The sequence below is a fragment of the Toxorhynchites rutilus genome, chromosome 1 (genome assembly GCF_029784135.1).
Source record: "Toxorhynchites rutilus septentrionalis strain SRP chromosome 1, ASM2978413v1, whole genome shotgun sequence".
Classification (NCBI taxonomy): domain Eukaryota; kingdom Metazoa; phylum Arthropoda; class Insecta; order Diptera; family Culicidae; genus Toxorhynchites; species Toxorhynchites rutilus.
Window position 1 is genome coordinate 28,030,639 of NC_073744.1, and position 21,539 is coordinate 28,052,177.

Here is a 21,539-nt window from a genome sequence, read left to right on the forward strand (position 1 = left end):
CCAATAGGCTTTCAGAACAAAATCTATTCAGGATTATCGTAATGGTGGAATACATTTCAAATTCAAATCTTCCTAGTATTGTCAAGCAACATGCGTACAGCATCTTTGCCATAAATCGTTCATTCTCCAATAATCCATTAGAGGCTTTTTCCCTGCATGAATCCGTTCGCCAGCTGCGTTTTTTTTTTTGTTTCATGTACGCCGGCGACGACAACGACGAATTATCCCCGCAAATGGGAAAAAGCAAGAGAAATTTTAAATGTGTTCTAAGAAACATCTGTTCTTCCACAGAAAATTGTGTACTATAGAGAGACCTCAGAAAACCAGGGTATCATCACCTGGTTCTTGAAATTAATAGGACCGTCCTAGACTTTTTTTCTGGTTTCGTTACTTCGTGCATAGCTCAAACCAATAATTGACGGGCGTCTTCATCTAAAGCATCTTCAAGTGCGTTTCATCTAATGCTCCTTTTGGGTTTCATTTCATGTCGGGGTGATGTGTACAGAGTAGGGTAAATGATCTTGGTTTGTCCAATTTAGGGTGTTTTCACGCAACTAGTAAATGCAAATCGATTTTTCTTCATGTAAATGACATATACGATATCGATACGAGAGTGGGTTTGTTGAAGAGCCTCAAGTCTCTTGTTGCTAATACTACCATAAGGTGTTGAAATTATTTGAATTGTTATGTTTTTCAACGATTTTCCTCTAAGAGAAATTATGATCATGGTTTGTCCAAAAAATGATCATGGGACAAATCACCATTTTTGAATGCAAAAAAATCGAATTTTCAAGTATTTGTTGCATTTATCATTGTTTGAGATTACTGTCAGCTAATTGATCCATTCATAATTTAGACTTTCTTCAGAATATTCCCTTTCTTGGGCATTTTTAAAGTGTTCACCTCAACACGCTCAACACAGAGAAGTTTTATGTCTGCTATGCGCGAAGGACACCATAAACAAACTGCAGCGCGCCAAGCGGTTGCCATAGAAATCATGTGGACAAAACAACATTAGTGAATCGGACAACTCATGATCAGAATTGAGATCATCTAAATGCATTAATTACATGGTTTAGCTATGTAAATCTGACACAAATGGTGTGCAAGCATGATGTTTACAATATTTGTATGTGTTATACTCCAAAAAATGTCTGAATACGTACCAAATAATCATCTGGTGATTGATCAAAAGTTGGCTCAAATGAGGGCATTGACACCAATACAAGGTGGATTTCATAATCATCTAAAACATGTGAATCCGTAAAAATATGCTATAAAACTACTGTAAATAATGAAAAAGACTTTTTTATTTATATGTTTTGAAACATTCTAATACCTGATTCGACACAGGTGCGCTGAATTAGAGGATTCAAAGAAGTGAACAAACCCTGATCATATTTTCGGCTGGACAAACCAAAATCATTTACCTTATAAGAAGGTACATGTAGGTCAATGAGATACATATGAGGTGGAGCGGATATTTGGATCATTAAACAAAATGTGGTGACGTCATTATTTGCATTCAATATGAAGTGTCTATAGAAGAAACAAAACAATTGTAAAAATACTCACGGTTTCATAATGTTATGAGCCAAATTGCTCATGAAGTCTTGCAACTGTTTGTTTTTTAATAGCTGACAATTCTCGCGTAACTTTTGATAGGACCTATCTACGTTAATCGATTCTCTTGATCAACATACTCTTTCGTCAATAACTCACATTCCCTGATGTGTTAGATCAGAAGCCTCGTTTAAACTATGAGGCAAAACAGGAGCAAAATATGTCAGCAAGGCCGTGGTTAGCAAAAGGAAATGTCAAAGCAAATAGGTCATTTTCAAAAGTTACGCGAGAATTATATCGTGACTTATTCACATAATTAATTGTCAATATAAATATCGACGTCACGATTAGAAATGTATTTATGAAAACTCAGCTAACACTCACAATACCTTTGCAAATTCCACCATCTGCACCAACTATATTTCCTGCTCATGGCACGTAGGGTAAGAACCCGGCGCCAGTGAATATCGGCGAAAACTGTGACCTACCTACAAAGAGATATTCCGACAATTCGATGATAATGATCAATCCATCGGTCACAATTATTGTATCCTAAAGTTAGTGCTTAAAATACATTTCTTGCGAGCATTTTTTTTCTTATACATTCAGAATAGTAATGTGAAAAACAGCACAATCGATAATACGGAGTTTTCACACAAGGAAAGGTGGCGGTAGTTGATAAAAAAATGGAATAGACATGGTAAATGGAATGTTAAACGGTAACCGGTCGGCCGGTCTGCCTGCTTTCTTCTTCTTCAACCTATCTTTCCTTCCCGCTACATGAATTCGAGCTGCGTGCTGTTATTGGTAACGCGAGCACAGACAATGATACACATCACTAGTATTAGTAGTAAGTAGGTGAGCGTAGCATTATGATCATATGCACTTTGTCGAAAAGAAAGTGGTCAGAAAAAGCAGCATTGCCTTTTCCCTGGATCGTATGCGGATGGAGCACAAGGTAATGATGGAGTAGTGCACTTTACCAAAGAAGTCGACGTCATTACAAGTGTCGAAAATTCCACTTGAGGTTCCGTTATTTTTGACTTCCTGCCGTGGTCGCGCATTATTTTACTAAGCGTCTTTGCAATGTTAAGACGCAGTAGAATGCATTTAACACTTTCGTCGCCCCGTCGCACAGATATGGATGACACTTTCCTCGTTCAAATTGAATAGGATTTTTAAAAGGATATGTAGAAAAATAATAAAATATGACCATATCAATATAATATTATAATACTATTTATTTTTATTAATTTATAGTGCGGATGGTTTGCACTGCAGCAATTCGCGAAACTCATATAATATGACTTGGCATGTGTTATTGTTGTCAGTTCATCTTCAAATTGAATAAAATATTGCTAGATCATGTTCTCTACAAACTAAGTTTGATCTTCATTTAATCATTTATCCGCAAATTGGGCTCCGCAAGAAACGTCGCTTTGAGCGACGAACGTGTTAACAAGTAGAACTGGGCAGGTGGAAACGACATGCATAAATAATAGCTAGCACGAATGTAGTTTGGGAGTTGTTTTTCCAGTTTTTAAAAGTTGGCGCCTGACGTTTTTTTTTAAAGAAGAGAGCAGACAGCAATTGTTTCTTTTGTTATAATGACGCCTGTCGATGCTCCACACTTTATTGTAACGATTTCTCCATCGATAGTTTAGCATTTTTCTAACGTTTCTTTTCTCTCTGTTAATTTTATTGCAGGACGTTCTATATCCTTACGCACTGAAGAACGTCGAAGAATATCTGAAGACGAACTGGAATGAGGATGCAACTAAAACTGTGGTTGCCGCACTGCGTGAACAAGCCGAAGAAGATAAGAAGGCTGAGATCGAAGGTGCCGTTACAATCCCAGCAGAGGTAAGTTTGAGGAGTGTCTTCGGCATAGTAAAAATCAAACTGATATCCTTCTACAATATCATCCATGGTTTGGTGGTAATTTTATCCACGCAGTTTTCAACCCTAAATAGTCCGGATTTATTTCAAGTTTATTCGAGCCTTTTTCATACGAAGAGAAACTGTGCACTAAAGAACAACTCTAGATGAAAAGGTCCAGCTTATTTAATACATGTACTTACTATCCCAATAGCACTTTGAACAAGTTTGGACTAGAAACAATGCATAAATCTATTCCATTTACCATGAAATGTACAAATGTTCATTTTACCATCACCAGGTGACCATTTTAACCCCACACCAGAAAAATGTTCGTTTTTATATTTTTTTCTTTCAATGAAAAATGTACTACAGCGCGGGCTCGATTATATACAGTTCTCGATTTTTTTTCACTGTATACAATCGAATCCTGTATAAAATCGAATTAAAAAACTATTTTTTTATTTGTTTTTTATACCCATATTTTTCGTTTTTTGATTATAAAAGAAGAATTTAATTTTTTTATTCATCCCCTTAAAGTCATAAAATACTTTTCTCGTACGAAAAATCCTAGTCATCATTTCAGAAGATGATAGCGGATCATATTTGATGATAAAAATCCTTCTACGCATATGTTCGAATTCCAACAATAACAGAATTATTGAACTTTTTCTCTGTTTCGTGCCCTATTTGCTTTAAATTAGCTCTATTTAAAAACATATGCTACGTAGGACAATTCTGTTGCTTCCATTCGAAAGATAATTTTTTTTATAGAAGTGAAAAACTTCAAAGTTTGAGGTTTTTAAGGTGTAATTTTATCCAAAAAATACATAATAAACATGAATATTTTTTTCAACCAAATTGAAGGATTGGTTACCTACAATTTGTTCTTTGACACCCAACTTCCATCTTTTCTAATTTCGCTGTAATATCTTTTTAAACAATTCCTGGTGAATCTTCAACTAAAATCTACCTAAATCACGATTTTTACTTCACTGTACTCGCAATAGCCAATTAACTTTCACTTTAACGTTGATCCATTTAATTTTCTCTTGAAATAAGTCATATTTGAAATATAAAAAAAATATTTTTTTCGAACTGTGTATAATCGAGTCTAAAATTGTATATAATCGAATCATATATAATAGAGTCTGTATATAATCGAGTCCGACTTGTGTTTTGAGTTTCAGAGTAAAAAGTGTTTGATATCTGAAACGACAATTAGTTAAGCTATAATATTCTTCGAAGAATGATAATTGTAGCGGTAAGTGGACGTAGAAAATGGGCATACAGGTAAACTTCGATATAACGTACATTTCACTTTCAAAATTGTACGTTGTATCGAATTGTACGTTATATCGAAGCATAATAAAGTACTCACAAACGTAGTCTATAATACATTATTGTGTTGCTGTTTTAGTAAAGTCAATGAATAACTTCAATCAGAAGACGAAGCCAGCTTTTCTCATGATGTTTCCCTTCGTACTGTTGATTAAAGCATGTTTCATTTAGAATCCGGAATTACAAAACCAGCTGTATTTCGGGATTGATTGAAGGTACAAAACTTGTTTTAGCATCACAATACAGATAATTAATTGTTCTATAAGAAAAAAAATATTGGATTTTTTTTTCTCTACACTTTGGAAATGTGTACGTTATATCGATTGACGTTATATCGAGGGTACGCTATATCGATGTTTCCCTGTATTCCTTATGGTGTTCGTTTTACCACCCCTACCCTTATCATTAATTTACTAATTTCCATGTTTTTCGCTTCCAAAGTGTTTCGTAAATTCACTAATTTAGATACCTATACTACCTTTCTACGCATAGTTGTCCCATGTTACTCATTGGAAATTTTCACTTTTCTTCATAAAACGATGTTTTTATGCCTAATATTCCAGAAAACCACAAAAAATTGTTTGTTCGCAGCTTTTAAAAAACATCAAGTTCAATTGTCTCATGTTGATGTTCTAGGCATAAAAATGAATGCATTAGCCCTGCTGAATAGTGACATAAAATTTTTGTACTTGCACCGATTCATTTATCATGAATCTACAAAAAATACTTGTCCCACCATTCATGTACAAGAATTCTATGTCACGACTTCAGCAGGGCTAATGCACTCATTTTTGGTTTGGAAGAACTAACTAATGCTCAAACAAATAAAAAAAATTTCAACAGAACACGTGTACACCTTGTTAGAGACGGCCTAATAACAATGAGATTCATATTCTGCAAAGATGTTGCATAAAACGATGTTTTATGCACAATCTTTTGGGAAAACATCAAGTTCAATTGTCCCATGTTGTTATTCTAGGCATTGCTTTCAAAAGTTATGAATTTAAATTAAAAAAAGTGGGGAAAAGTGGAGAAAATAATTTATCGGATCACCCTAAAATGGAAATGGGCTCCTTAATAGGAAAAATAAAAAAATACGGATCTAATGTTTTGCGATAGAGAGCAAATTTACCACTTTTGACGAAAATCTGAGAACCACTATATCGTTTTAGCATGGAATGGCTGAATATAGATAATTATACAATTTCGATAGGTTATACGTTGAAATACGACTGAAATAATAACTCCTAATTTTTCATACTTTTGTGTTGACCGCTAGACGTTTTCCTGATACGTGATCGATCGACTGCGATTGCGGTGTATTTTGTACAAAGATTTTCGAAGTCAATATGTTGTGCATCGTTTTTGTCAATATGCGCATCGTTTTTGACATTATGATGCATAGGTAAATCATGCAAGGTTCAAAAAAATTAATGCGACTTTAAATAGATTATTCAGCGATAACGTTTGATGGTTGAACTCACGCATTTTCATTACTCGAAAAGTTAAGATTTAGAGAAAATCGCACATCGGGAAAAATATGCTTGATACGTTTGGTTCTCACAAAGATTTTACCTTTACTTTTTATCGTACTTCAAATGTTAACTTGGCACCATCAAAAATATTTACAGATGCACAAAGTATGATTTATTGATGATCCACTACAGAGTCGTAATAAAGAAGCGATATCAGTTCAATTATCTTACATTCACGAATCGTATTTTCTATCCTACAAATTAATTACTTCCCGCTTTCTTTATTAACAGGATTCAGAGGAAGTCATTCCCGACATTGTCAAAAACGTCGAGTGGCAAATGTCCCTAGATCGCAAGGCTGGTGCACTGAAGACTCTACAGGGTTTGGTATGGGCCAAGGGATATAAGGATGGATCCATCAAGGGACAGTAAGTCAAAAGTTGCTCTTCAGAGAAGAACCAGCCAACGGCTGAAAGACTCTGAAATAAAGATATAAAAACTCTCTTGTTATATACAGAAAGCTGACGCCAACCCGGATTATTTCAGGAGGTAATAGGGAATCAGATGAAAAAATCTTTCTGGAAGGATTTTTTTTTTGCATTAAATAAGGTGGCCCTTTATAAACTCCTGAAATATTTCGGGTCAGCTATTCAACTCCCTGTTTATGTTTTACCAATTTCCATCGTGTATATGCTAGTGGACGCTTCGAATAAACCAACTATATGGACAATTTTCCGCTCTTTTTTCTTCCCTTTTTTCTTGAAATGTGTGTCTGTTATAGCGTCTACGAGGACGTTTCGAAGGCATTCGAGCAGTGGACTGAGGGAGGACGCAAGATCTACATCTACTCGAGTGGAAGCGTCGACGCACAGAAATTACTGTTCGAGTACAGCGAACAGGGTGACCTGGTCAAATATCTGACCGGCCACTACGATACCAAGATTGGTGCTAAGCAGGAGAAGGACAGCTACGAAGCAATTCTGAAGAATATCGAAGCCACTGGTGAGGAGGCTCTCTTCTTGACCGACATCATCGCTGGTGAGTTGTTGATGCTGGAAAACAGACCGCTGTGGGAACCTGGAGATACTCGATTTCTTTACAGGATGATGTTTTTCGTTTTGTTCAGATTTTTGTATTTTCATGTTGCTTTTCTCTAATATGATTTGTCTTTTTTTTTGTTTTTCTCCCATCCACAGAGGCTAAGGCCGCCAAAGAAGCCGGTCTTAATGTGGTGGTCCTGGATAGACCCGGCAATGCCGAGCTATCCGAGGACGACCGCAAGGAATTCACAGTAATCTCATCCTTTGCCGACATCCCGTTCGAGTCGGTCGAGTCGGCCAACGGTGCCGCTGGAAAGCGTAAAATCGATGAAACTGCCCAAGACGACGAAGCTCAGGTATATCCCAATAAGCGCTAAATATTTTACTTTTTTCTTTCCATTTTTTCTATTACATAAACCTACATTATATACATTTTTTACGCAAGTCGTAATTCAAAAATCATGCACACGTAATGTTTCGATATGATAACGATAATGTGTATGAGGTAATATACTAGTAATTCTACTGCATTAGATGGTAATGGTAACTGGAAAAGTTTTGACTTAGTAAAAGTTTGACGCAGACATCAGCCGAGAGTGGAAGGTTTTCCAATAAGGTTCAGTAAGGTTCTCATTCAATTTATATGCATATATCTCATCTTTATACGATAATAAGACATTGAACAACATTTGACGTTGAACTCTGGACTGAAGAACTACAAAAAGAACTTGATATTCGTTTTTGAGTGTCAATACACCGAATCCACCTGATTATATTATTATATATTTTTAGATTTTTTCTTACGTTTTTTTGTGATAACGAATCTTGTTAACAAGCCTTTTTTTGCAAGAATCATTTTAAGGGTAAACGATATCTGTCCAGTGTCAGAATCAAATCGAAGTGAATTATTCCTATTAGAGATCAAAATTGACTATTTAGCGCAACAAAGAGGAAGTATTTCCTGTCTAGTACAACTACATTTAATGTTACATTTAGTAGACGTGTGTGAAATGCAAAGAGAGGAACAAAGAATAAAAAAAAGTATTGTCACTGGAAAACAATAAAATTGAATACAACACATATGATGATGCAGTAATTGATTGTACTTAGTATTATTAGAAGTTTGAAGGTTGATGTTACTAGATATTCTCGTATGATCCGCTCTAAAAGATCAAAACAGGTCAAGAAGTGAGTGTTTGGAAGCCTTTTGAAACTACTTGTTCACTCCTGGATTTGAAAAAAAACAAAGAGAAAGAGAAAATAAAAGATAGTTTTCGATGGATTGGTTCGGAATGCTTCTTATTCTAGAGTAGCCACACAAATCCTATGATTTTCAATAAAGAGATGATAAAGAGAGAAGCATTCCGACATCGATACATCGAAGCATTTGCAAACAAAAAACTTAATCGGTCGTGTTTATTCAAAATTTTCGGTTGCCCAACCCTCGCTCTTATTGTACACAAAAGAAGCGCCCCTTTCGGTGGTCAGAGTCATTGTGTTGTCGTTTTTAAAAAATGCGACGGGTTTCCTCGCCTCGCTCGTTTGTTATCGTCGCCAGTCAACCAGTGGTCCTTACATTCTCTATCCATACGTAAAAAGGCTTCGTCAAACGATGTACTTTTTGGTTCCTTCCTCTCATCTAAACGAACATCGATTATATGTGTGTATATTATATATTATAAACTGAACATCTTGGAACGAAACATGTATGTCATTGCGCGTGCTGCCCAATCATTCATTTGTTGGCAGACCAACGTCACCATCACCATCAATTTTCTGTTGCTATCATTTCGAGTTTTCTATCACTATTCTTCCATAACTATTCTATATGTGTAAGCTGATAATTTCGTTTTTGTTTTTAAATATCTCTCAAGTGGGATGGGGTGGGTGTGTAAACCTTATGAGAGATAAGGGGGGAAATGGCGAAGCTGGACATGCATGCGTTCAGTCGTCCTCAAACTACGATAGAAATAGTTATTTAAGGTATCATTTGGAAGGGAGAATGATTGTCCTGTGGAGGAGATGAAGTAATATCTGATTATGCAAATTCCCGTTGATACACTTCATACAATTCGAACTTTAGAGAAGATAACACAGAAAAAACAGCTGCAAAATCCGAAGTCTGTTTTCGTGACGTTCTCAAATGCTTATCAAGTTCAATACCATGTGTCATCCTCCAGTGAAATTTAAAAAAAATCCACTCTCGAATGCATGTTGTTGGCAACAACATTCCGGCAACTATTTGCGATTTATGTTTTTGCTCAAATACAGCGTTGATAGCGAGAAGAAAAGAAACACGATCTCCTATCACAAAATAACATTTTGAATGCGCAAAAAATTGGTCGCCATTTGGTACAAACACACTCAAAAGTATGCGCAGACATTGATTGTGTATTCTGTAATCATTTCATTGCCACGGAGCCGCGTCGATCCAGTTCTTAACGTCGTTGCCTGATGATGTCTATGCCTCGTTTTTTGGTTTAAATTTTTCAAGGCTAAAATGTTAGGTTTTTGTCCTGGCTAAAGCAAAACAACCGAAGCCACCTGACGGCAAATACGAAAGCTTTCGTTAGTCTAGTCACAAACCCTACTCTGTATAAATTTCAATTAAGTAGCCATCTGTAGTATTTTATCTTTTCATATGGGGAGTATTGTACTCGATTCATTGTTCGCATTCAATTGAATCAAGACTCTAATTTCTCACTTTATAATTTTGTTTCAGCCCCCGTCCAAGGTCGTCAAGGTAGCGACGAATGGCAGCACTGAGGAGAAACCCGCTAATGACGAATCTACTACGAAATCTGCCGAAAAAGACGGAGGCACCGTTCAGGCCAAAGCTAATGGCGATGCAGCCGCTACTGAGGTCTCTGCAGCTCCTGAGGGAATGGACGTCGACGTGGACATGGCTGATGCAACTGCGGACAAGCAGGTCGACAAACCAGTAGCAGAACCGGAAGTAACAAATAAGACTGATAAAATGGAAACAGAGGGCACAGCTGATGAAAACCCGAAGAAGAAGGAAGATGATGTCGAGAGCAAGGCAGAGGAACAAACAAATTCTGCCAAGAGGAAGGATGTGGAGGAAGATGAGAAGAGTAGTGAGAGCGAGAAGAAAACAGATGATGTCGAGGTAAAGAATAGCAGTAGTGAAACGCCTCCACCTTCGAAGAAGGTCAAATTGGAGGAAGACGGAAAGGTTGTGGCTGAGAAGAAGGATTCCGACGTGGTTGTGGCTGCGGAAAAAGTCGATCAAGAACAAAAACAGACGGTTGAAAAAAGCGATGACACAGACTCGGGATGCAAGGCTAAAGAAAATAAAACAGGTAAGAGAGCAGAGAACTGACAGGTCACATTCTGCTAATTATGCTTAGATATCTTCGGCATAGATGGGGTTACAACTACCGTGGAGAAATGTGATTAGGCCAACGTACGTGGGTCCAAGAATCCTTCATTGGATTATTTTCCGATTTATCTTTTTCAAGGCTAGAAGCGAATGAACTTCGTAGTTTGTTGAAGCCTCTATAACGGAACAAATCAATCAATGTGCTCCCCAAAAATGATTTCCTCTCGCTGGACACTTTTTTCGTTTGTTGTTCCTCAGAGCTTGCTCGTTCTCTTCTTGTATGGTAGATGGCAACGATGTTCTAAAGCCATGGTACCAGACCAGTGGGAAGGAATCAGCGCCGCCAGAAGATGGCTAGAAGTGTTCTTGTTTTCCTCGATTATGAAGGGGTAAGGAACAAGGATCTTCGTGATTTTTTCTATCTTCGCTCATTTTCAGTCGGTCTATTTTCGCAACTTCAGTGCCAATCAGCGACACTATGGAAGCGACTCCACCCTCATCTTACCTATTAGACTTAACATCTTATGAGTCGGGGCTAGTGATCCCCTATGATCGTTCGATTAATCGATTAATCGAATTCTTCTTAAATAAATCGATTATTAATCGAACGAATACTGCGCAACCAATAATCGAAGCGAACGAATAATTTACGTCGAATAATCGATCCAAACCCAAAAAAAAAGAAAAAAAAGTACTTCCGCTGCAGTTTTATCTTGAAATTAAATCATTATTTTTGATGTTCTCCTAAACTCGTAAACAAAGCTCAATGCAGCCAACGCGAATTGAGCTTCCTTTACAAGTTCAGGGGAGCGTAAAAAAGAATAATTGATTTTCAGGCGGAATGAACACTTTTTTGATTCCAGATGGCTTTCTATCGAATGAGAAATATTAGTCTAACTAATTGTTTCTCTCATTGTGACGATTAATCGATTAATCGATTATTGGGGGCGATGAATCGTATCAAATAACAAACTGCTGAAATGTATTCGATTAGCTGATGAACGATTAATTTCAAAATTCGGGGAACACTAGTCGGGGCCACAGTTTTATTTCTGTAATCACATATTTTTCGTCTCGGAGAATCCTAGCGACGGCAGCTGGGGTCACAACCCAGGTCCGGTGGGTTATGAGGTAACTACGTTTACCACACAACCACACAACTGGCGCCGTCTTGATCTAATGTTGATTTGTCAATTTTTGTAAAATAATTCGGCATCTCTCAAGTAAAAAAATGCTCTTACTCTCGACGGAGCGTCACTTAGGACGTTACGTACACTCCCGCCGATCCCATACATGTTTCTTAGGTCCTCGTACTTCGGGCTCGACGAAGATGATGATGCTGCAGTGGTCGCAAAGTTGGTGGATAGGCCCCCGTTGTAGCCATGTGATACCGAGCAGTACCCTGTCCTTATTTTGGACAGTATTCGTTGCTCACTCATTACATCTACATCGCTGAATCTGGTAATCGAAAGTTTCATTTTCAAAGAAATTGACTTGTTTCTGCGAGCCACACTGGTCCAAAAGGTGCGAACGGAGTTGGTGATCCACAATTTGACATCGTCCATGGGTACCTCCCGTATAAATTGTCTCGTATGATTAGTTCCAGCAAACCGGTCGGCCGCTTCGTTATCTATAATGCCACTGTGTCCAGGAATTCACAGCAGTGTCAGGCAGTAGGTACTACCTGACCGCTAGTACCAATGGGTGCCTGTATTTGGCTGCACCGAGGCCGTCGATGACACTCCCCGAGTCGGACGTGTCGGCAGTTGACTTCTTGTTGACGGGATTGTAGCTGCCACGTAGGTTCCAGCTATTTCAGCCGAGAGAATATGGCAGATGTCGGCTCGGAAATTGTTCTAGATACCGATTTTCACTCGAACAGCTGAGAACCCTTAAAATTATTCGTCCCAAATCTGATTTTATTTTTTGGCGAACGTTGGGCGATCGGAGCATAAGATCCCACGCTGCAAGGTTACTAAGCATAATCAGGTGTGTTTCCTTCCTGCCGCTGGGTTTAAATCGAAAGGGGGTTCCCCCATCTCAGCGCATTCATAGACTGCGATGGTGTGGATGGCAGTAGACCGGAGACAGTCCGCAGTGTTTTTGGGAGCTTATCCCCGCTCAAACAGGAGGTTGAGTTCGCTATTGATGATCGCGTAGACGCATCCCTTCACGTACGATTAAATTTTCAAAAGAGCGAACCAAATGTAAATGCTTCTATGGGTCTCCTCTCCTTAACTTCCTCCTAAGGCACTGGAAGCTAAGGTTGGGGTCGATACAACTTCAAGGATCTTCAGTGATTTACGACGTGGGATGAAGTCGTTGTACAGCTTTTCTTGAATTGTGATTCTGGTGTTTGTGATCGCAAAACACCATGTGGCCGCTATAAGGCGCTTAGTTTAATTTTTTTTTCAGCTGTCCATTTTCCGACAGCTTTGGTGGAGCTGCCTTCGTCTTGATGCATGAGATTTTGTGGAGGATGTCGTCCGCATAGACAAATACGAAAACTTTTCTTGGCAGGACCAGGAACAAGCTGTTCATCACAATTAGAAAGAACGGCAAAAATGGAGCCTTGATGTACCCCAATCTCCTCGCAGAACCTTTGGTAGCTGGTGTTACTTATTTGGAATTGGAAGGTCCGACGAAGTTCTTGATAGAGTATGGTAACTTGTCGTCTCCATCCTAATCTGCCAGCGTTTTCAGAATTATCGGGATTCACGTACGACTATATGCTTTTTCCATCTCAATGTGCTTGGGGGTTTCTGTTGGCTTCAGCTACCACTTCTCCAAAGGTCGCACAGTATTAGTTGCCATTATTAATGACCCGGGCGAAAAGCGAATTGCCAATAATCCAATTTACTGTTTTCCGAGAGGAAGGGGATCAGACGTCTGTTCGTCATCCTTGGTTGTACAGGAGGGCAAGGAAATTGGCTGTTAGCCTGATTACCGATGGGAAAAATTATGCTTTAGGGTTTATCAGAATGACTCCCCGGGACCACGAAGCTACTGACAGAACTTGTGTCCACTCTTCTAGCCGGGGTCTCGGGGCAACTCGGGGTCATATTCGCAAATTGAGGACATTCCAGAAAAGTATTCCCCCAGTGTATTTGCGGAATCTATCGGATTTCTGAGAGCAGTGTCTAACAAAAGCAAAAAGGGGTTGTGGGGTCTCCTCTTCTCATTGACATCGTAGAACCCGCCCCAAAGGTCGGCAGACTGCTGGTTCTTATTTATGGATTCCAGAAAGCCAGTCCAACTGTCCAGCTTTGCCCCTCTGATCAGAGGTCGGTGGTGGTCGGGTTGACTCTGGCGCTCAAGACGGAAAATATTTTGTAGGCTGCCCAGCCAGCATTATCATCGAATGTGAGTGATTTGCGGCAACGGGGTGAAGAGTACGATGGAGATCAGATAACAATCACTAAGCATAGAAATCACACCAAGCCACACTCACATTGCGTAACAAACGAATGAAACACGACGGCTCGACTGAATTGACAGCTTGAGCTTTGAGCGTGATCCCTTTCTATGAAGCCTACGCTCAATTTGTGTTGGTTTGAATAGGGATGTGAGAGCCTTGGTAAATGGACGATTGGATATCGAGTTACGATTTTTTCAAAAGTCAATGATTGTGAATACGTCCTTATAAAAAATCAGTGGTAAAAATTGGCAAGACATTGTAATTTCAGGTAGCTGTCACATATGTCACATTTGTACATTGTACATGCATTGGAGACTGCAACATCCCAATTATGACAACACATTTTTATACTAACCTCGAGTCAACCGCGAGTAATCTTGTCGGCAAAAATTGTAGACATATTAAAGCCCCGGCCCGTCAGGCTAACGCTATGTGAGCCTTAATAACAAAATATATTCAGGACAGACTCGATTATATACAGTCTCCGATTTCTTTGTATATAATGAATTTAATTTTTGATTCATCCCCTTATAGTTATAACATACCTTTCTCATATAAAACATTCGAATTCTTTCAGGAGGTGATGGATGATCATATTTGATGAAAAAATACTTCTACTCGTATGTTCGAATTTCAACAATGACAGAGTTATTGAACTTTTTCTCTGTTTCGGGCTCTGTTGGTCCAAACTGACTCTAATTCAACAAGTACACCACGTAGAAGGATCCTGTTGCTTCCATTTGAAAGATACGAAAATTCTCTACATGACACAGTTGTGCAACTTCCAAATTAGTGGAGTTAAGTAACAAGTGAAAAACTTAAAAGTTAGTGGTTTTAAGGTGTTATTCTTAATTTTGTCCAAAAAACACATGATAAACATAAATGTTTCCATCAACCAAATTAAAGCTCTCTAACCGCTCTACAGTTCTTTGACACCCAAATTCTAACTTTTTTAATTTCGCTGAATTATTTTTTTTAACGATTCCTGTGGATTTTCAACTAAAGTCTACCAAAATTGCGATTTTCATTTCGCTGTAATCATAATAACCAATTAACTTTCACTTTAACGTTGAAATATTTCATTTTCGCTTGAAATAAGTCATCTTTTGAATATAAAAAAATATATTTTTTGGACTGTATATAATCGAGTCTGAAATCGTATATAATCATATATAATATAATATATGATCGAGTCCGACCTGTATTGGGAAAAAAAACAAATGCACAAAGTCTAAAAAATCGGAGAGGGTCGGGAAAGAAAAGAACCCTCGCATTCCAACATTCGTGATGAATTTCCTAATAATAGTAACAATAATTATACACAATTTTCCGCTATTTTTCAGAGAAAACACCGGAGGCAACACCCGAAAAAGAAGCTGTTGCTGCCGAAGAAGCACCAGCTGCCAAGACAGAGGAAAAGACTGAAACTGCAACAGAAGAAAAAGTAGAGGAAAACAGCACTGCCGCTAAGCCAGAAGAAAAGCCAACAGAAGAACCAAAATCTCAGGAAGAATCCGTTAAGAAACCAGAAACAAAGATTTCGGCAGAGGCTGAGGAGAAAGCCAAGGGTACTGAGGAAACCACAAAAGATGAAGTCGGTGCTGTTGCGGCTGATCAGAAGAAGGCAACCGAGTCGGTTGAGACGGAGAAAACCGAAGCCGCCCCTACAGTGGCAGAGAATAAAGACACAGAAGCAACAGCATCCAAAGACAGCAAGGATGCCAAGGATGAATCATCCGAGGGAAAGGCTGCTTCAGAAGAACAAAAACCAGATGCTGGGCCTGAACCCGAAAAGCCGTCTGCCGAAAAGGAAGACAAGTCCGCTGAGAAGTCGGTTCCTGAAGAGGAGAAAAAATCATCTTCCAAAGAACAATTCGTTCCAGTAGAAGAACCACAAGCCGCTGCTGTAATGGAAAAAAAGATCGCCGAAAAAAAGCAATCCGAAGAGTCCAAATCTGCCACTGAGAAATCCCCAGTTGAGGAGCCCAAGCCAGCGACCGAGGCGAAAGTCGCCGAAGATGTGAAAGCCCCATCTGCCGAAGAATCGATGGAGGTGGACGAAGAGGCGAAGCCAACTGAAGAGAAACCTACCACGACAAACTCCTCTGAGGCCGTCCAGGAAGAAAACAATGCCGATGAAGAAAAAATGGAAACATCCGAGGACAACGTCAAGGAAAAACCCCCGGGGGCGATTCCAGAAGCCAAAGGAGTAGAGTCGACAACGGCTGGACCGGTTGAAGAGGTCGCCACAGAGGCTAAGGAAGATGCCATGGAAACTGACGCGGCACCAGAAACGACTGCAAAGCCAGAGGAGCGAAAAGACGACGTTAAAGTGGTGGACGATAAAAAAGAGAACGCCAAACCGGAAGAGAGCGGATCGGAGCCCAAGAAATCCGACGATACGGAAGAGAAACCCGAAGAGAAAAAGACTGAAGAGAAATTAGAAGTGGCAACATCTGAGGAAAATAAGAAAGAACTTCAAGTGGAAGAGAAAGAAGAGAATGTTGAAGCAAAGAATGAAACCGACACAGTCAAGGCAACAGAAGAAAAGACCGAGGTTGTAGAAGCGGAACAGAAGAAAGAGGTCATAGAGAAGGAAGAAAAGAAAGAGGCAATCAAAACGGAAGAGAAGAAAGAGGTTGTAGAAACGGATGACAAAAAAGAGGCAGCCAAACCGGAAGAAAAGAAAGAGGAAGTTAAATCTGTCGAAGCAGAAAAACAAGAGAAAGAAGGTACGAATAAAAAAGAAGAAGCTAAAGCGACAGAAGCTGAAGCTGAAAGTATGGAAACGGATTCAGCACCACAACAAAAAGATAAGGTTGCAGAAAGTTCGACAGAAACTAAAATCACTGAACCGGTCAAAGAAGACAACAAAGACACTGAAAAAACCACCACAGACAACCAGGTTGAAACTAAGGAGAATGGGACGCGTCAGAATGGAGTTTCAGAGAAAGTCAACGGAAAGGAAGAGCCTCGCGTGCCGGAGAATGGAAAAGCAGATGCTAAAGTTGTGGCTGACAGCACAAATGGGGATGATGACAAGAAGAGCGATAGTGATAAGGAGAACGATACTGCCTCAACGAATGGTGAAGAGAAGACAACCACCACCACCACCAACGGAAACGGTGTTGAAAATGGCACAACCTCCAGCAGTACCACCAGCACAACCACCGCTTCTGATTTGGCGACGGAAATCAAGGCCAAGAAAGTGATCGACGTTGGAGCAAGTGCTCCGACGCCACCGATCGAAGCGGAGTCGTAAATATATTATCCCTAAGATCACTAAAAACCCCCGTTGATAAGTAGATAAAAAGAGAGAGAGAGAATTAGAAAGTACGTTTCGATGCTTCTTACGGTATAAGAAAACAGAGTAAAGATGCAACTTTGCATGCTTAAGAACAGAAAGTAAATAATAACAACTTTTATATAAATATTTATATTAGCAAGACAAGTAAGATCACTAACCCTTTTCTTAGAACTCGAGAAAAAAGTACGTTTTCCGTTTTTTTTGTTGTTGTTAAGAACAATAATGTAGCAGCTTAATTACTTTCGCAAGAACGAGAAATGCTGTTCACGGTGACGAGAAGAAATATGATTATGTGTTTTTCGCACATACAGGATAATAGAAAAGGGTAGTAAGCAAGGGAGAAGATTTATGCTCACGATTTGTTACAGCTAGGATATCAATACATATTTTAGGTTGTACATGATCTGGAGGCAATTATCCATTACCAACACCATTCTTACTTAGATTTTTGAGCTGCAGTGTGCACACAGTCGGCTCAGTAATCGTTGATGAACAGACAGAGAGACAAATCAAACGATTCTTGACGAGAAAAGCAAGATTTTTTACATGTTTTATTTGTGATGCCGTTTAATAAAAGAAAACTTTTGTCAACCAACTTTTTCCTATTGTAACAAAAGTAGTGCAACATTTGTGAGAAAACTTTTTGGATATACATAATTTGTGGAAGTCGATTGCGGTTTGAAGAGCGGCCGACGAGTTTCTGTTCAAAGGGCAAAGAGAAATCTGCTGCATTTAATTATGTCTTCCCACACAAACCAGAGTAGGAGGGACAAATTACGAAAGACTAACCAGAAAAAATATAGTTCCTCATATTAGTTTTAGAGACTAACTAAACACACATACACCCTTCGATCAATGAAATAAGAACGCGAAGAGTCGACGGCCGGGCTCTCCAGTTGCAGTTGATTTCCGCCAGCGATAATGACACCTGCTGCAACAACAAACTGACTGCCAAACGATTTTTTTTAATTAAACTAGGACACTCTTCAGGAACATTCCGCGTATAAGCAACCAGTAGTTATGAACTGATACAAAAAAAAAATGAAACGAAAAATCCACACAGTATTACCGCTCAGAGCATAAATTTTTGATTTTGAGTAACGGACTAAACGTATGGAATTGTGAGAAAAAAATGTGATTGTAAAATGAGATTCACACAACTGTTTTTGATTTTCTAAAGGTTATAAACGGCAAAATGAAGGAGAAAAAAAAGAAAGAAGATGTATGTAGAAACTTACTATTCTTGTGTCAATAATTATATCTGAGGAAAGTAATGTGGGAAACATGCGTGTAAGTTTTTAAATGTGTTTTCCAATGACAGTGAAAAATCACGCAGCTATTAACAAGCCTTCGTTTGAAGTGCACAGAAAAATTACCCGAATAAACAGATGAAAAAAAAAAGATAAACGTAAAGAGGTAAATAAACTAACCAATAATATTTTAAGGATTATTTAGACTGAAGTTAGTCTAAAAAAAGAAATGTCCCTTCGAAGAATAGGAACTCACTTTGTGCGCATTGTCGTTTGGATATAGTTCTTGAGTGATTGAGAATTTGTTTTTGAGTTTTGTTCTTAGATGGCACTAACGTTCCTTGAGCAGGGGTTTTCAGATCTTTATTTTGGCGGCGCACTTCTTATAGCCAGAATATTTGACGGAGGACCTGCATTTTCAAGATCAATATAACGAATCCTGTTTGCGTTGACGTTACCCAACTGGGAAGAGCTCTATTTTGGGTTGATTTTCAATTCGTTTTATAGAAATTTCAGTTCATGTTTACATCGTAACATCGTAGTGGAAATGGCGCTTACGTCACTCCGTTTACTAGTTTTGGGGGTAATTTCTCCACATTTCTGAAAAACTTCGGTGTTTTTTGGAAGTATTTGGTATTTTTTCTGTCGATTCTTAACCATTTATAAGGCCTTGGAAACTAGGCAACTAATCGAGTCCAACTTCAGAGAACCACCCCGATTTTGCATTCCACCGGATTCGCATTTCATTCGAAACCATTATTCCGTTCGAGTTATAATTTCGCTTTCCCTATATCGAACGGTTTTATAGCGACTCTATTGAAATTTTTAAACGTATTAGGGCCATCGTTCCTTATCGTAGTGGAAGGTATTTTTGTTCGAAAGGGAATGCTTATAAGCTTATATGCTTATATTAGTTACCTTTATTATCATATGTTATTCTCCCCCTAGTGGGGAATTTGGCCATTAAAAGGGAGGAATTATGTAAACGAGAATTGTGTCTGAAAATAATCTGATTATATAATGTCGTGTTTTGATAGAAGTACTAGGAATTTTATAGTAAAAGGTAATTTTAAAGGATAGATTAGAAAATCAATCAATGAACAATTCTGCGGTTGGACCCATGAACAGCGCTTAGTAAGAAAACGTGGATGTGATAACGAAAAATATATTTTGCCCGGGCGAAGTTTGCCGGTTCAGCTAGTTAAACATAATAGTCATGTTTTATTTCTAGAGTAATTTATAGAAAGAGAAAATAAAATAACATTCCCATATATTCAACAACTACATTACTCACGAGCAACCGAGTATTCCTCCTCAACTTTGAACCAGCGTTTGATTCAGCAAACCAACGCACCAAACAAATGAATCATGAGATGAGCCCGAATAGTTGGCATTGAAATACCGAATCATCGAGATATAATCGCAAACTTGTCATTCTAAAACATACGCTTAATTGAATGGAATATTATCTCATACACTGTATTAATTTTACTTACAAAACGTTCAAACGTCCGAAGTTATCCAACCGACATAGCGTGTAAAAATGAATTCCGTGAAGTGAAAGTGTTCATTCCCGTTTATAAGAGACATGTTGGTTGCATAATGTCGGCTGTTTGAACGTTGTGTCGGTTGCATAATTTCGGACGTTTGAACGTTATGTAGGTAAAAATAATAAGTGTATGAGATAATATTCCATAATACTAATCATCGAGGTATAATCGTAAACTCGTCATTCTAAAATATGCGATTAATTAGCATATTTTAGAATGACAAGTTTGCGATTATACCTCGATGATTAGTTTGCTGACTCAAAAATGAGGAGGAATACTTGGTTGCTTGGGAATAATGTAGTTGTTGAACTAGAGATGAAGGGCCTGATTCACGAACGTCACTTCACGGTGAAAACGAAGTGAACAACTTTGACAACTTTGATGAACTCGGTGTTATTATAAATACCACGATACTGTCACGCCACGGGGAAAACAAGTATATTTGTCACTTATGTTTTAGATGGTGAAAGCTAGTCACGCGGGATGGAGTAAGTTTAATTTTGGATTTATTTAGCTTTTTTTTGCTAACATTTTGAATCTTGTCTTGGTTTTTAAGAAAGAAAAGATGAACAAACAGCAATTTACCCGCTTGGTGGCATTTTTAGAACGAAATCCTGACGAATCTAGGAGCGTAAATTTGTTTGTTTGGATTCGATAAATGTGCTATGGGATGTAATTGAGGACTAAAAATGTAGCTCCCGTAGACCGATTGAAACATGGTGAGATAAATTTGGGTTTATTCTGAGATATAGAAGATATCATTATTCATCAAAATTGTAGAAACGGTTATTTAAAAATGATTCTAACGTTGACCTATACTAAATACTTCTCACTATTGAAACGAGTAAGACAGAGCTGAGTACAAGAGTATGCGAGATATCGATTATTAAACTCATGATAGTCATGTTTGATCTCTAGAATAATTTATAGAAAGAGGAAATAAAATTAGATTCCCATATGTTCAACAACTACATTATTCAAGAGCAACCAATTATTCCTCCTCATCTTTGAACCAGCGTTTGATTCAGCAAACCAACACACCAAGCAAATGATTCATGAAATGAGTCCGTATAGTTGGCATTGAAATACCTAATCATCGAGGTATAATCGCAAACTTGTCATTCTAAAATATACGTCCAATTAAATGGAATATTATCTCATACACTTATTATTTTTACCTACATAACGACATAACGTTCAAACGCCCGAAATTATGCAACTGACATGTCTTTTATAAACGGGAATGAACTCTTTCACTTCACGGAGTTATTATGTTTAATAATCGAAATCTCGCATACTCTTACTCTGAATTCTGAAGTTTAATCCTCTTATCCTTCCCATTCTCGTGTAATTTGATATACCGGACATGTGGTT

The 21,539-nt window shown here is 38.3% G+C and overlaps 1 protein-coding gene across 1 annotated transcript in view; it reads left to right on the top strand.

Moving 5' to 3' along the window:
• The window catches only part of LOC129769057 (enolase-phosphatase E1-like), a 31,508-nt gene extending 12,693 nt beyond the window's left edge, over positions 1–18,815 (top strand). Inside the window, exons 2-7 of the mRNA XM_055771071.1 lie at positions 3,271–3,426; positions 6,549–6,685; positions 7,039–7,295; positions 7,454–7,653; positions 10,020–10,620; positions 15,402–18,815. Of these exons, the coding sequence (XP_055627046.1) occupies positions 3,271–3,426; positions 6,549–6,685; positions 7,039–7,295; positions 7,454–7,653; positions 10,020–10,620; positions 15,402–17,320 (3,270 nt within the window). The 3' untranslated portion in view covers positions 17,321–18,815. The remainder of the gene's footprint in view (positions 1–3,270; positions 3,427–6,548; positions 6,686–7,038; positions 7,296–7,453; positions 7,654–10,019; positions 10,621–15,401) is intronic.
• The last annotated feature ends 2,724 nt before the right edge of the window (positions 18,816–21,539 follow it).